General features: G+C 38.6%; 1 protein-coding gene across 3 annotated transcripts in view; it reads left to right on the forward strand.

Moving 5' to 3' along the window:
- The window catches only part of ANO6 (anoctamin 6), a 211,974-nt gene that overhangs the window by 111,864 nt on the left and 84,689 nt on the right, over positions 1-15,421 (forward strand). For all 3 annotated transcript variants that reach the window (XM_029204419.1, XM_029204417.1, XM_029204418.1), the window contains one exon: positions 3,286-3,414. In XM_029204419.1, coding sequence (XP_029060252.1) covers positions 3,286-3,414 — 129 coding nt within the window. The remainder of the gene's footprint in view (positions 1-3,285; positions 3,415-15,421) is intronic.

Raw genomic sequence — 15,421 nt, forward strand, 5'->3', positions numbered from 1 at the left:
ACATGGATAGTCTTTTTAACCACTGCAGTCTTTAAGTACAGCTTTGGGTCAGATTGCTGCAAATGAGTAAATGGACGCTAAATTGGTGGAATCTAGCGTCCTCGGAACCAGAGAGGGCAATGGCTATGAACAAATAAAACATATTATAGACTCTAAACTGTAATTAGAAATTTACTTCGTATCTTTTCCAGGAAGAAAGAAGTATTAACAGCTAGAGACTCTGCTTATTTCCTTGGCATTAAAGACATTTGCCTAAGACCCTCAGGGTAACAATAAGTTACTCTGATGAGTATAAGAGTTAATAAGTTTCCTAGTGGGGAAGTCAGTAACCATACGTAAGCTCCAATCTCTAAAATGATTTGACCTGATAAATTTTAAACCATCTCTTAAAGTGTTTTTAAACTTAAGCTGCTGAACAGGAAAGATTGGGTTTCAGGGGTTTTTTGTATTTCATCTTGGTGCCATTTGACTTGGTAGAAAAGACTAAAGATGCAATTTTGAGTAGATTTTGAGAGGTCAGGACTAGAATAATCCATCTCTGAATGATCAGTCATTTTGAAGAAGATTATCAATATTTATCCTAGGAAACTATTACAACTTTACTTCAAAACTTTAGAAGAGGATTTTTTAAAAAATTTTTTTGTCATTTCAATACCTGTTGGATGAGTCAGGCCTATACTGGAACTCATAACTGAAAAATCCAGCCTTTTTTTCTTTTCCAAGCAGTACTGTTTTGTTCATAGTTGAATCTTTTCTATTTGGGCTAGTTCCCTTGTTTGTTAGATATTCTTTCTAGCCCAGCATTTTGTTTCTCCCTTCTCTTCCCAGTCACCTAGTGGAATGTTTTATGCCAAGAGACGGGAAACGTGGATTTCACAGCCATATGAATTTGGCACTCTTTCCCCCGGCACTGCATTCTAATACCATATGAGAGTCTGACCTAGTTATTTCATACAGACAGTCTTGCCAAGCCAGTGGCGTTTTCCTCCAACAAAGGGCCATGGTCTTCTATCACACAGGAGAGATGTGCATACAGACCTGATTATCTGGGAGCTTGCTGCCAACCCGTGTGGCTGACCAAGGGCTGTGTGGGGAGGAATGCCTGGATCCACGTGCAGATGTGGTTCTTATTCCAGGCCTCATTCTTCAGAACGTGACTTCAGTGAGCTGTCAGACGCCACCAGAGAAAGGCAGCAGGACATGGGCTCCAGAGAGCAAGCTGCTTTGGACACGTTTCAGATGTCTGTAACAATGACCAGGTTTTCGTGACTATATTCCACTTTACTCCACTTCCCCTCGGCCTCATAGTTTTTTCCTCTACACACGGTTTTCCTCTAGCAACTTCCCAGGTTGTCACCAATAGTAACATCTTCACTGAAAGGAAGAGAAATTGAAGAAAGGAGGGGCCTCAAGAACTCCATGGCTGAAGTGAAAACGACAGGCCTTAGCATTTTTGTATGACTTTTTGTAAAATGTATTTTTAAATTAATTAATTAAATATTTTAATTGAAATATAGTTGATTTACAGTGTTGTGTTATCTTCAAATGTACAGCACAGTGATTCAGTGATATATGTATATGTTCTTTTTCAGATTCTTTTCCTTTATAGGTTGTTATAAAATACTGAGTAGAGTTCCCTGTGCTATACAGTAGGTCCTTGTTGATTATCTATTTTATATATAGTAGTGTGTATATGTTACTCCCAAAGTCCTAATTTATCCCCCCCACCCTTTCCCCTTTGGTAACCATAAGCCTGTTTTCTGTGTCTTGTATAGCTTTAAATACTCTTAACGTTTACTGGTTTTAAAGAGCTGAAATTGGAACTAAAAGAATTGGGTGGTATCCTCAGCCTGGGACACTGATGTGTCTTTTTCTGGCCCCTCAGCGTCCCGGCTGGGAAAGGTCTCAGGCCAAGTCACACTGTTTAGCTGCTCTGTGGTAGAAAAGAGGAAAGGAGGGACAAGTATCAGTTTGTATATGTTTAGCAAAAATATACATCTTCTCAAAAGTGTGAAGAAAACGGGAAACTGGTGGCGGTAAAAATAAGGTGATTTCTGTAGTACTAACTGATGCTGAATGAAGAGAAGAATTAATCACATTTAATGATTAAGGGGTTCCACCAAATGACTGCAAAATGCAACCTCCCCATGACTTTTAATGGAAAAAAAATGAAAAGTATTACTTGTCAGTTAAAAAAATATTCCGATTCTTAAACAACATTCACATAAGCAGTATGACCAGCTGTTGGAGAAACACAAACTCAAGCCTTTCCTTAGAGCAAATTAAAACAATTCTATCCAAATCCATAAGGTAATAGAGATTGTTTTAAACTCTATTAGGTCTGTGTTCTGCCGTTATGACTTTGTTTTTACGCCATAAGGATTTTTTTTTTTTTTTTTTTTTTTTTGCGGTATGCGGGCCTCTCACTGTTGTGGCCTCTCCCGTTGTGGAGCACAGGCTCCAGACGCGCAGGCTCAGCGGCCATGGCTCACAGGCCCAGCTGCTCCGCGGCACGCGGGATCCTCCCGGACCGGGGCACAAACCTGCATCCCCCGCATCGGCAGGCGGACTCTCAACCACTGCGCCACCAGGGAAGCCCACGCCATAAGGCTTTTAAGCTCTAAATTAAAGGCTCATTTATTTGTTCTTGTTGCTGGGATTTTTGTTTGTTTGCTTGTTTTTTGCTAGGAGTGAGGGGGTATCTTGTGTGGATTTGGGGACAAATACCAATGACCAGTGTATCTTTTGTGTGTATCAAAGCATTTTCTGGCATTTGTTTAAGGTTATAAAATGATACTTTCTATAAAGTGATGAGGTTCAGAGAGAAGTCATGAAAATTGATGGAAAGGTTAGAAAAGATGGTAAAGGTAGGATGAGATTTTCATAAACAGTGCTTTGTCTTAGATTTTTTTCTCTTGTTAAATGAACTTTGGTCCTTCCGATAGGCGTCTCTGGTTGCTGTGTTCATTTCCAAACTTGATACTCCTTTTGCTCATCCAGGTGGGAATAATTCTGGGATAACTGTGTTACATTCATAATGCTGATGTTTTCCCATACATTTGTAGAATAATGCTAACTTGCTCAATTCAAGGACTTCTTTCACCAAGAACAGACTATGCTTGCAAAGATCATGTGACCATGCCCTCTTGGTCAAGTAACTAGTTATGGATTTATTTCTCTTTCTCTGTAAACATACTGATGTATCTATTAAAGCTAGAAAATAAACACTTATAAATTGGCACTTTTCAAAAAACTATATTAAAATTTATTTTTCTATCCACACAGGAAGAATTTAATGGAAAACTTGACTCCCTCTTTTTTAATGATGGTCAGCGAAGAATTGACTTTGTTCTAGTGTATGAAGATGAAAGTAGAAAAGAGACCAATAAAAAGGGTTCAAATGAAAAACAAAGGGTAAGTTTTTTATCCCATTTTCTTTTTATTCCTTATAATATTGTGAAATGAAAAAATAAAGTGCTATTTTTATGTAAGAAGTAAAGTGAAACTGGTGTTTGAAATATCATACAACAAACATACCTTCATATTTTCTCTGTTCATCATTCCCTCAAGGCATGGTAACAGAAAAAAATTTTTTTTAACTTTTTAAAATTTGGAACAGAAAGTTCCTCAGGCTCTTAAGCAGAAGGTGGACTTTCTTCAGAGGAATGGCACTTTCTATCTGTAGAAGAGATTTACATTAAAAGCACACTTGGTGATTTGCAACTAGGTATGAAAGGAAGCTAATGATTAACAATGACAGCAAGTGTAATAACAACCAGCATTCAGGGAGTGATAACTCATGGATGGTCCGTGCATTTTGCATGCATTTTCTTATTTAATCCTGAGAACAGTCTGTGAGGTGCCTTTTATTTTCATACCATTCTGGATGACAAACTTGATCCATAGGTTAAATGACTGCCCAAGTTCATGGACTCTAGTGTAAGAACCGGTGGAGCTATGGTTCAAACTCTTGTCTTGGATCTCGAACCTGTGCTCTTGGAACCTGACATTCAAATTCTAATTCTGCCACTGTATTATATGAAATAATTCTAGTTGAGGTAACACTAGCCTCGGATTACAGTGGCTTAATAAAATAAAAGTTTACTTATTGCTCGTGTCAAACAAATGTGGCATCCCTATTTGGCACAATGGTTTGGGGGTACAGGCAGGGCTTTGTTCCTTGCAGTCATTCAGGAACCCAGGCTGACACAGAGGCTTTGCCATTTTCAATAGGTAGTTTCTAAGATCATGCTGAGCATCAATAAATGGTAGATGGGATGAGAGAGAGAATGAAGAAAGTACTCGTGCTTCTTTACCTCTTTGGACTGGAACTGACTATATCAGTTGTGTTCACATTCTATTGGTCAGAACTCTGGAAGGTGGAAAGCCTAGTTTCTGGCCGGAGAGCCATTTCTCAGTAGGACCTCCATGCTGTGGACGGGGAACATGAGTTTTTGGTGGACAGCGGCTTGTCTTTGCCACAGCTACCAACTGGCTGTGTGACTTGGATGAATTTTCTTATCAAAATCGTATTTTTTAATTATTTTTGAGATGCCTATTCTTTTTACTTTTCTTTTTTTTTGTGGTACGTGGGCCTCTCACTGCTGCAGCCTCTCCCGCTGCAGAGCACAGGCTCCGGACGCGCAGGCTCAGCGGCCGTGGCTCACGGGCCCAGCCGCTCCGTGGCATGTGGGATCTTCCCGGACCGGGACACGAACCCGTGTCCCCTGCATCGGCAGGCGGACTCTTAACCACTGTGCCACCAGGGAAGCCCCGATTTTTACATTTTGACGTCTCTGAAATCAGGGTACATCTTAAAAAAGGTGTATCATAATTTCATTGGCTGCATTTTTTTCTTATTGGTACATAAAATATTGGCTCAGTATACAACCAATGACATCTTAGATTTAGGAAAATGGGAATCCCAGTACCTAGTCCAGAGGTTTATGGTTAGGATTAAATAAAACAATTAAATTAAATAGATGTTAATTCTTATACCTTACCTTTTATTTGGGGTTTTCTTAAATGCACTGGTATGAAAAGGCATCACTCTCCTGTTTTTATATAATTTTATCACTAGAGGAAACTAGCTTACAGTGTTTTATCATTTTCCTGTGGACACTAAGATATCTTCTGTGCAGTCATGGTCACCATCATCAAATATTTATTAGGCATCCATATGCCAATGGAACAGAATTGAGCACTATATAAAGTAAGTTAAACAAACCTAATTCATTAAAGTATAGAGGAAACAGTTCTAGTTTTAGATAAGAGCTTCTCTGCCATGGTAAAGGAGTCCTAGAGCCTCTTACATTATTAATAAGGTCTGCTTTGCTTTACACAGAAACATAGGTCCTGGAGTAACTCTCAAAAATCAAGAGAAAAAAAATCATCATTAATTTTGGCAATTCCTGAACTCATGGCTTGATACACCATGATGTTGGCTTTTGTAAGTTGTGCTTTGAAGTGTTTTGAGTCTCTGTTTATACATATTACTTAATTTAGAATTCTAAGGTCAGCTTTGGAATCACATTTTTATTAATTGGAAAATCATTTGCACGCTCCATCATACTCCCTGTCAGGACGTATTCAGGATTTAACATAACGCCAAGGAAAGGCAATTTCAAAATTCTTCTTTCTTTGAGAGGGGAAAAAAAAAGTATGTCTAAATCATATTGATTTCCTAAAACAACACCAAGGTTGACTTTGCCAGGGGCTGATCTAAAAAGTATTGTGAAATTCTTGCTTAGAGGTGGAGAAAGATAGAACTGATAGGGCTATGAGTATTCAAAACATAGAAGAGGAAAAAGCTGCATCTGCACGTGAGCAAATTGGAAATTATTTTTCTACACCAAACCTCCAAATATCGTGTAACTTTGTCCCCTTATATTAGTGAAAATACCTCAGAACTTCACACCTCCCTTTAAAAAGCATAAACCATTTACGTTTAGATTACACATGAGGATGATCATAAGTTGTTCCAGTAATAAGCGTTCGCTTAGCTAGTACTGCTGTCCGTGGCACAGAATCAGTTTGAATGTTTTTTTTTTTTTTTACTGCAAGTAACAGGGAAAACCAAACTCAAAATGGCTTAAATGCTAAAAGGAAATAATAATTCCCTCATTTAAGAAATAGTCCAGACATAGGAACATTTCTGAGTTAGGTAATTTATTGGCTTAATGAGGTCATCAGGAATTGAGGTTCATTTCATCCTTCCGCCCTGCCATCCTCAAACGTTGGCTGTTCTTAAACTGTCTTCACTTTGTTACATGATGTTTGCTGCATTTCCAGACATCCAGAGGCAGAAAGAGGGAATGCCCTTTCTCATGGTCCTTTTGAAGGGGGAAGAAAGCTCCCCTCTTCCTTTTACTGTTGACTGTCTATCACAGGTCTATTCCTAAACCAACTACTGGCAAGACGGATGGAATTACCATCATTAGCATAGACTAATCAAGATTAGTCTTTCCTCTCTTGAATCACCTGATCACCCAGTATCTGACAAACCATCAGGCTTTTCTTAGTAATGAAGAAGGGAGAATGGCTGTTGAATAGGCAGCCCCAGCAATGTCTGGCACAGCACATGATTAAATATATATAAATAGGTTTGCTCTATGTTGTGAAGAGCAAAAATGTTTTAAATAAAACAAATTCCCATGTATTTCTCGAACTCCTCCTGCTCAGTTTTGTTAGTCACGCTCTCTTCCATTTCCTTTACCCAAGACTGCTAACCAGTGGCAGTACTGATCGATTCTGAATTTCATTTTGTCTGACACTTGGCCTCCCTTCAAACAGATGTGTTTATGACCAAGTAATGGTATAATGCAGGTGATGGTAAAGAGGGTAGAAAGGTCTAGATAGCACAATAACAGTATAAGAAATCCTGAGTGTGTTACTATTTATCGATATTTACTTTTTTATCAGCAGAATCCATTCCTAAAAGTTGATGGAAAGTTTATTTCCTTGAAGGTTATGAAAAGTTTATATATGGAAGTATAAGTTTGTATTGTATATCTGACCTTAAGAATTCTTTAGTGGATCTGGCCAGTGGAGACTACAGGATAAGAAATTTTCCAAAAAATGAGTGTTGAATTAAATTATATCCAAACTTTCAAATTATGTGAGACAACTGACTAATTGGTTGCAGATCCTTTGAGCTTTTTTTTTTAAAATTTATTTATTTATTATTTTTGGCTGCGTTGGGTCTTCCTTGCTGCGTGCGGGCTTTCTCTAGTTGCAGCGAGTGGGGGCTGCTCTTCGCTGCGGTGCGTGGGCTTCTCATTGCAGTGGCTTCTCTTGTTGCAGAGCACGGGCTCTAGGCGTGTGGGCTTCAGTGTGGCTGGTGAGCTGTAGAGCACAGGCTCAGTAGTTGTGGCGCACGGGCCTAGTTGCTCTGCAGCATGTGGGATCTTCCCGGACCAGGGCTCGAACCCCTGTACCCTGCCTTGGCAGGCGGATTCTTAACCACTGTGCCACCAGGGAAGCCCCCTTTGAGCTTTTAAAACTGTTGTCCATTGTTTTAGATGACTTATCATGAGGCTGGAACTCTACCCAGAAGCTAAATGAGATCTCTTTGCAAATGGTTAAAAGTTCATCAAAAAGTTCTAATTTGTTGAACACAGTACATCACTCCATTTATTGAGGTTTTACATACTTTAGTAAAGTTTTATAATAATATCTATGAGGATCTTACACATTTTATTAGCTATTAAATTTTTGTTGCTGTTGTCAGACATTTTAAATTGCAGTTTGTGATTGATCATTGTGTGTGTTAAAAAAGAATATTGGTTTTTTATAAGTTGTATCTAGTTACCTTGATAAACTTTTTAGTTCTAATAGTTTCTAATGCTTGTTTTAAGTTTTCTCAAAAGAAGACCATATTGTCTACAAGTGACAGTTTTGCTGTACCTTTCTTTATACTTCATTCTTTTTCTTGTCCAAGTGATATGGCTAAGACCTCTTGAATAAAATCAGTAACACATAGTAGTTGTAAGGCCAACTGGCCCGAGGCAGGGGAACACAATCAGATTCACAGGTTGCATCAGACCGAAACTCTCCAGACCACCCAGTTCCAGAAACTGACCTGGGGACTTTGCACCCGGCCCAGCCTTCCCGCCTTTCGAGGGGTGGGACTAACGGTCCCCCAGGATACCCGAAAAGACCACCAAATAAGGAATACCCTGCGCCCTCCCAGATTCACCACACCCCTTTCCCTTCTTCCCGTATAAAATCTTGCCCAACCCTCGCCCGGGTGCGACTTCTCTGGCCCCTTTCTCTCGGACCAGTGAACCTCGCCCAGGAGCGCTCCCTAATAAAGCTCACTTGAAGCTTTCTTCTGTTTCGCGGTGCCGTTTGTTAAGATCCGACCTTACAGTAGTCACCACTGTATTCCTGATTTTGGTGCAAATGGTTGTAAAATTTCACCATTAAATATCACATTTACTATAAATTTTTGGTAGTTTTCTTTTAAAAAGTTAGAGGAGTTCCCTTCTAGTCCTAGGTTGCTGTGAGTTTTTATAATTGGGTTTTAAAATTTATCAAATGCTTTGTTTTTTGTATCAAGGTGATCACATTGCTTTATTTATCAGTAAGTCTTACGTGCATTAAGTATATGATTATTTGTGGTTAATAAGATGATAACTAACAGTATAGATAACTCAAACATCATTCACTATTGGCTTTAACATGCAATGTATAATTTTTATAGTCATTAGCTTCCTGCTTATGCTAATACTACATTAACATAGTTTATTTATAATTCATTAAAAAGTATTTGAGGTCACTTACAGAATATACCAAAAATGTAGATGAGGAAATCAAGGTGACAGAAATGTAAAAGTCAGAAAAAGAAAATGAAGCCATGTGTCAAAGTAATAAATAAAATGACTTATTATTAACCATAAGGTCCTGTTCAGAACTGAAGAGTTCATCTGCAAATTTGCCTCTGAGTTTCCTAGTAGCCAAAGAAAATAGAGGATGTTGTCAATAGCATGGTTTAAAGTTTCAACACAATAAAAGCAAAACTGGTTGTTCAAAAGAAATACAACCTTTCTGGTCTAAAGATCCCCCAGGAAGAAATTTGTCCCATGGAGCCTCCTGAAGGGGAAGGCATGATTGAGTCAACTTAATGTTGCCGTTCACTCTCCAAATTGAAAAAATAAAGGGATGGCAGAAGGGGATTATGAAGAATCAGAATAATATTAAAAAATTCTTGGTAATGACATATTTGCTACAAATAGTCCATGAAAAATATTAGGCTAGGTTAAGTGATGATGGCAACCAGTGTTGGGTGGTCTCACCTTCTCAGATAACTTTTGGTAGGTGTTCTGTCTTTTGTTTTCAGGTATGAAATCAGGTTTAGCTTTAAGTCCTTAAAATTTTAGACTAAAGCAGGGAGCTCTTTATATTTTTATCTCCTTCCTTTACACCCTACTTGCTTAAACTAAGATTGTAGGTTAAAAGGAATAAATTAAATTAGAATCAGCAGTTTCAAATTACAACTACAAGATGTGTTGCTGGTATAAGCATATTTGGTTTTATTTTTGAGTACTCAGCACAAGAGCAGTGAATCCAAATCTTGATTCTTACTTCCAAAATAGGAAGTGTCCTTGGGCTCAATCCTTAAAAACAGACAAACAAGACAGTGAAATCCTGAAAAGTAAAATCTGATTATCCCATTTCATCTCAGAAAGATGTGGAGAAGAGAAAATCCTTTTCCCGATTAGTCCTTCTGAGTTAATTTTGAATGAAGCTGTCATTTGCCCTGGTCCCAACAGTCACCTGTGTCTCACTTTTTAAAGGGTCGTCTGTAAAAGGGTGAAGGGTTGGGAAAAATCAACTATACCAAATTCTCAGGCTTGAAGGGGATAATCATAAAAGAAAGCCACTTATATGCACAGAAAAGATGTGTCCTAAAAAAATAGTATAAACTTGTCTGATGATAAGAGTCATCTGCTTTGCTTGTTAAAACTAGATTATCCAGGCCCCATCCTGTGCATACTGAGCCAGAATCTCCAGGAGAGGGGCCCTAGAATCTGCCTTTTAAGCAAGCACTCCAGGTTGTTCATATAAACAGGTAGGTTAGTTTGGAAAACATTGCCCTGAAGTATTTACAGTAGTTATCTTAGTGGATTGATAACATATGATTTTTTTCCTTCTCAGAAAACATCTGTTTTCCAAGTTACCATTTGTTTATTTTTGTAATTACACCAAAAATGTTAATTTAAAAAGAAAGGTTGGAAATAAGCTTCAGGTAAATATTCACTTCCTTTCTATGCTTACCATTTAGGATGCTCGTCTGTTTTCTGTCCCTTGTGAACATACCTCACCTACTTGGGTAAATCCCTCATCAGATCGGGCCCGCTAATGTTCAATGTTTTATCACCAACACGTGAATTTAAATTAAGTCCCAATTAAATAATTTATTCCTGCTTACCAAACCTTCTTGCGCACATGATATATAAGTAATAAGAAGCACTTTGAGTAATGAGAGTAGTTTTTTTTGCACAAATTATGTACCTTTGTCTTATTTCTCATCCATCTTCATAGATGTAACAAAGATTGGCAGGTTCAAAAATACAATGATGGTACCATCAGTATTTTCCCTAACAAAGCTGGAAGAATATTTGAAATTAATCTATTCATATATTTCATTAATCCCTACTTGTTTATGCTGATTTATTATCATCACAGTGTATTTAGTAATATTACTTCCTAGACATTGCAACCCCTGCCTTTTATGCATAAAAGCTAGGTGACATAAAGCAAATGGTAAAAATTGGTGTTTAAAATCAGTATTATTACTGTATAATTCAAAAGCAAGTCCTTCCCAACAATGACTTTATTAAGCCGAATGAGATGTGTAATCTCAGGTGCTTGGGGACAGAAAGCTGCCTTAATTATGCCAGTCTGTCCTTTGTGATTTTGATTGCTTTATTCTTTATTTCTCTGACAGCTTTATTAACATCCCAAAAGAGGTATGAATAAAATTCCAGTTTCTGGGGTGGGATAAGTGCTCTTGTCCTTCTCTACTTAAAACCCCCGGGACCATTCTCCACTGACAATAGTAGAATCATATGCATCTTTTTGTGATGTCCATAAGTCCTCAATGATTGCAGTCACTTTGGATTTGCTAGAAGTAGGTTAAAAAAAAAAAAAAGATCCAGGTTACAGTCCCAGTGAATTTGCTCCCCTAGAGATAGAGGAACTTACAGCACCATCTAGTATATGGCTGGGCTTTTCTCAGAACCAGTGAGTCTGGTTTAGTCATTTTGTGCTGCCAAATACACATCATAGACTATAAACATAGGTTTAGGTTCTTACATGTAAGGGTTCCAGTAAGGCACATAGATAGTTTTTAGCTAAAAATTGTGTGGCCTTAGATATTCAACAAATATTTATTGAGCAATGGCTATGTCAGGCAATATGCAATATTAATTTTCTTTCATTTTTAACATGGAAGACAGCTCTACCCTAATTTTTTAAAATGTCAAGAACACTGTTACACTTTTTGACATAAACCACAGCAAGATCTTTTTTGACCCATCTCCTAGAGTAATGGAAATAAAAACAAAAATAAACGAATGGGACCTAATTGAACTTCAAAGCTTTTGCACAGCAAAGGAAACCATAAACAAGACGAAAAGACAATCCTCAGAATGGGAGAAAATATTTGCAGATGAAACAATGGACAAAGGATTAATCTCCAAAATATACAAACAGCTCATGGAGCTCAGTATCAAAAAAAAAACAATTCAATTAAAAAAATGGGTGGAAAACCTAAATAGACATTTCACCAAAGAAGACATACAGATGGCCAAGAGGCACATGAAAAGCTTCTCAGCATCACTAATTGTTAGAGAAATGCAAATCAAAACCACAATGAGGGCTTCCCTGGTGGCGCAATGGTTGGGAGTGCGCCTGCCGATACAGGGGACGCGGGTTTGTGCCCCGGTCCGGGAGGATCCCACATGCCGCGGAGCGGCTGGGCCCGTGAGCCATGGCTGCTGAGCCTGCGCGTCCGGAGCCTGTGCTCCGCAACGGGAGAGGTCACAACAGTGAGAGGCCCGCGTACCACAACAAAACAAAAAAACAAAAACAAAAAACAAAACAAAACAAAAAAACTACAATGAGGTATCACCTCACACCCGTCAGAATGGCCATTATCAAAAAATCTAGAAACAATAAATGCTGGAAAGGGTGTGGTGAAAAAGGAACCCTCCTGCACTGTTGGTGAGAATGTAAATTGATACAACCACTATGGAGAACAGTATGGAGTTTCCTTAAAAAACTACAAATAGAACTAGCATATGACCCAGCAATCCCACTACTGGGCATATACCCTGAGAGAACCATAATTCAAAAAGAGTCATGTACCACAATGTTCATTGCAGCACTGTTTACAATAGCCAGGACATGGAAGCAACCTAAGTGTCCATTGACAGATGAATGGGTAAAGATGTGGCACATATATACAATGGAATATTACTCAGCCATAAAAAGAAACGAAATTGAGTTATTTGTAGTGAGGTAGATGGACCTAGAGTCTGTCATACAGAGTGAAGTAAGTCAGAAAGAGAAAATAAATACCGTGTGCTAATGCATATATATGGAATCTAAAAAGAAAAATGGTACTGATGAACCTAGTGGCAGGGCAGAAATAAAGACGCAGATGTAGAGAACGGACTTGGGGACATGGAGGGGGCGGGGAAGCTGGGACAAAGTGGGGGAGTAGCACTGACATATATGCACTACCGAATGTAAAACAGCTAGTGCGAAGCAGCAGCATAGCACAGGGAGATCAGCTCTGTGCTTTGTGATGACCTAGGGGGTGGGATAGGGAGGGTGGGAGGGAGGCTCAAGAGGGTGGGGATATGGGGATATATGTATGCATATGGCTGATTCACTTTGTTGTACAAAAGAAACTAACACAGTATTGTGAAGTAATTATACTCCAATAAAGATCTATTAAAAAAAAAAGAAAACACTGTGACTTATCCAAGTGTAAATTCTACAGAGCAGTAAAGCTGATGATTTCATATTAAATTTAAGCAATATTTTCTTAAGTAAGCAGTCTTCTCCTGATATGTACCTGTTTCACAAATATAGCACATATGCTAATTTACTTTAGCTACCTGACAAACCAAGAAAATTTTTTGATCAATTTTTAAAATATTCCACTAGTTCTTTATGAATTGCCATGCCAAAGGGAAATAACAAGAACTGTCTTATCAAAGTTACACCAAGGTGATATATTAACATGTTTAAGCAAATAAAAATGTTCTATCCTTGATTCAACTATTTAAGTATTTATAGTTAGTGGTAAAATAGAGGGCATTATAAACCAACTCCAAGGTCTACCAATTATTGAGAGATATCAGGTAAATTTCACAGGAGTTCTTTGTAAAGAACCAAATAAGAACTAAAATAGGATAAATTAGTACAACTTTTCTCTGTGGCAGTACAGCAGTACATATTAAAGAAATTAAAATTACATGCACCTTCATAATTGTGAAAAATTAGAAACAACCTAAATATCCAACAATTTGAAATAAAATAATCTGTTTCTGTTTTGTATATACATTCATTTGTATTATATTTTAGATTCCACATATAAATGCTATCATATAGTATTTGTATTTCTCTGTGTATCTTATTTCACTAAGCCTAATAATCTCTGTTGCTGAGATTATTGTCCATCCATGTTGCTGCAAATGGCAGTACTTCATTCTTTTTATGGCTGAGTAATATTCCATCGTGTGTGTGTGCATGCGTCTGTGTATGTATCACATCTTCTTTAAGCCAGTTGTTGGGTTGCTTCCATGTCTTGGCTATTATAAACAGTGCTGCTATGAACACTGGGGTGCATGAATCTTTTCAGAGTTTTTGTTTTTTCCCAGTATTACCCAGGAGTGGAATTGCTGGATAATATAGCAGTTGTATTTTTAGTTTTTTGAGGAAACTCCATATTGGCTTCCCTAGTGGCTGCACCAATTTACATTCCTACCAGCAGTGTACAAGGGTTTCCTTTTCTCCACATCCTTGCCAGCATTTGTTATTTGTTGACTTTTTAATTATAGCCATTCTGACAGGTGTGAGATAAAATCTCATTGTGGTTTTGATTTGCATTTCTCTAATAATTAGTGATGTTGAGCATCTTTTCATGTGCCTGTTAGCCATCTATATATCTTCTTTGCAAAAATGTCTGTTCAGCGCACGGCGGGCCTCAGGCTGGAGCAACGTCATGCCGGCCTCTGCCGCCGCAGGCCCGCCCCGCACGCAGTGCCCCTCCCCCACCCCCACCCCCACCCCGGCCTGAGTGAGCCGGAGCCCCCGAATCAGCGGCTCCTTTAACCCCGTCCTGTCTGAGCAAAATACAGATGCCCTCCAGCAACCTACACGCAGAGGCAGGGCCAAATCCAAAGCTGAGCTCTTGTGAGCTGTGAGAACAAAGAAGACAAAGGGAAATCTCTCCCAGCAGCCTCAGAAGCAGCGGACTAAAGCTCCACAATCAACTTGATGTACCCTGCATCTGTGGAATACCTGAATAGACAAGGAATGATCCCAAATTGAAGAGGTGGACTTTAGGAGCGAGATCTATGATTTTTTTCCCTTTTCCTCTTTTTGTGAATGTGTACGTGTATGCTTCTGTGTGAGATCTTGTCTGTATAGTCTTGCTTCCACCATTTGTCCTAGGGCTCTATCCGTCCATGGTTTTTTAAAAAAAATTTTTTTTCTTAATAATTAATTTTAATTGTAATAACTTTATTGTACTTAACCTTCTTTCTTTCTTTCTTTCCTTCCTTCCTTCCCTCCTTTAGACAACGAATCACCCCAAATTGAGGAGGTGGTCTCTGAGAGCAAGATTTATGACTTTTCCCCCTTTACCTCTTTTTGTGAGGGTGTATGTGTATGCTTCAGTGTAAGATTTTCTCTGTATAGCTTTGCTTCCAACATTTGTCCTAAGGTTCTATCTGTCCCTTTTTTTTTTCTAAATATTTTTTAATTCAATAACTATATTATAGTTTATTTTATTTTTACTGTATCTTCTTTCTGTCTTTTTTCCTTCTTTCCCTCCATCCTTCCTTCCATCCTCCCTCCTTCCCTCCCTCCTTTCCTTCCTTCTTTGCTTCTTTCTTCCTTCCTTCCTTTCCTCCTTTCCTCCTTTCCTTCTTTCTTTCCTCATACTTCTACTAATTCTCTCTACTTTTTCTCCCTTTTATTCTGAGCCGTGTGGATGAAAGGCTCTTGGTGCTCCAGCCAGGAGTCAGGGCTCTGCCTCTGAGGTAGGAGAGCCAACTTCAGGACACTGGTCAACAAGAGACCTCCCAGCTCCACATAATATTAAATGGCGGAAATCTCCCAGAGACCTCCATCTTAACACCAGCACCCAGCTTCACTCAACGACCAGCAAGACACAGTGCTG

This window comes from Monodon monoceros, unplaced genomic scaffold, assembly GCF_005190385.1.
Source record: "Monodon monoceros isolate NGI ecotype Baffin Bay Population unplaced genomic scaffold, NGI_Narwhal_1 Super_Scaffold_6, whole genome shotgun sequence".
Classification (NCBI taxonomy): domain Eukaryota; kingdom Metazoa; phylum Chordata; class Mammalia; order Artiodactyla; family Monodontidae; genus Monodon; species Monodon monoceros.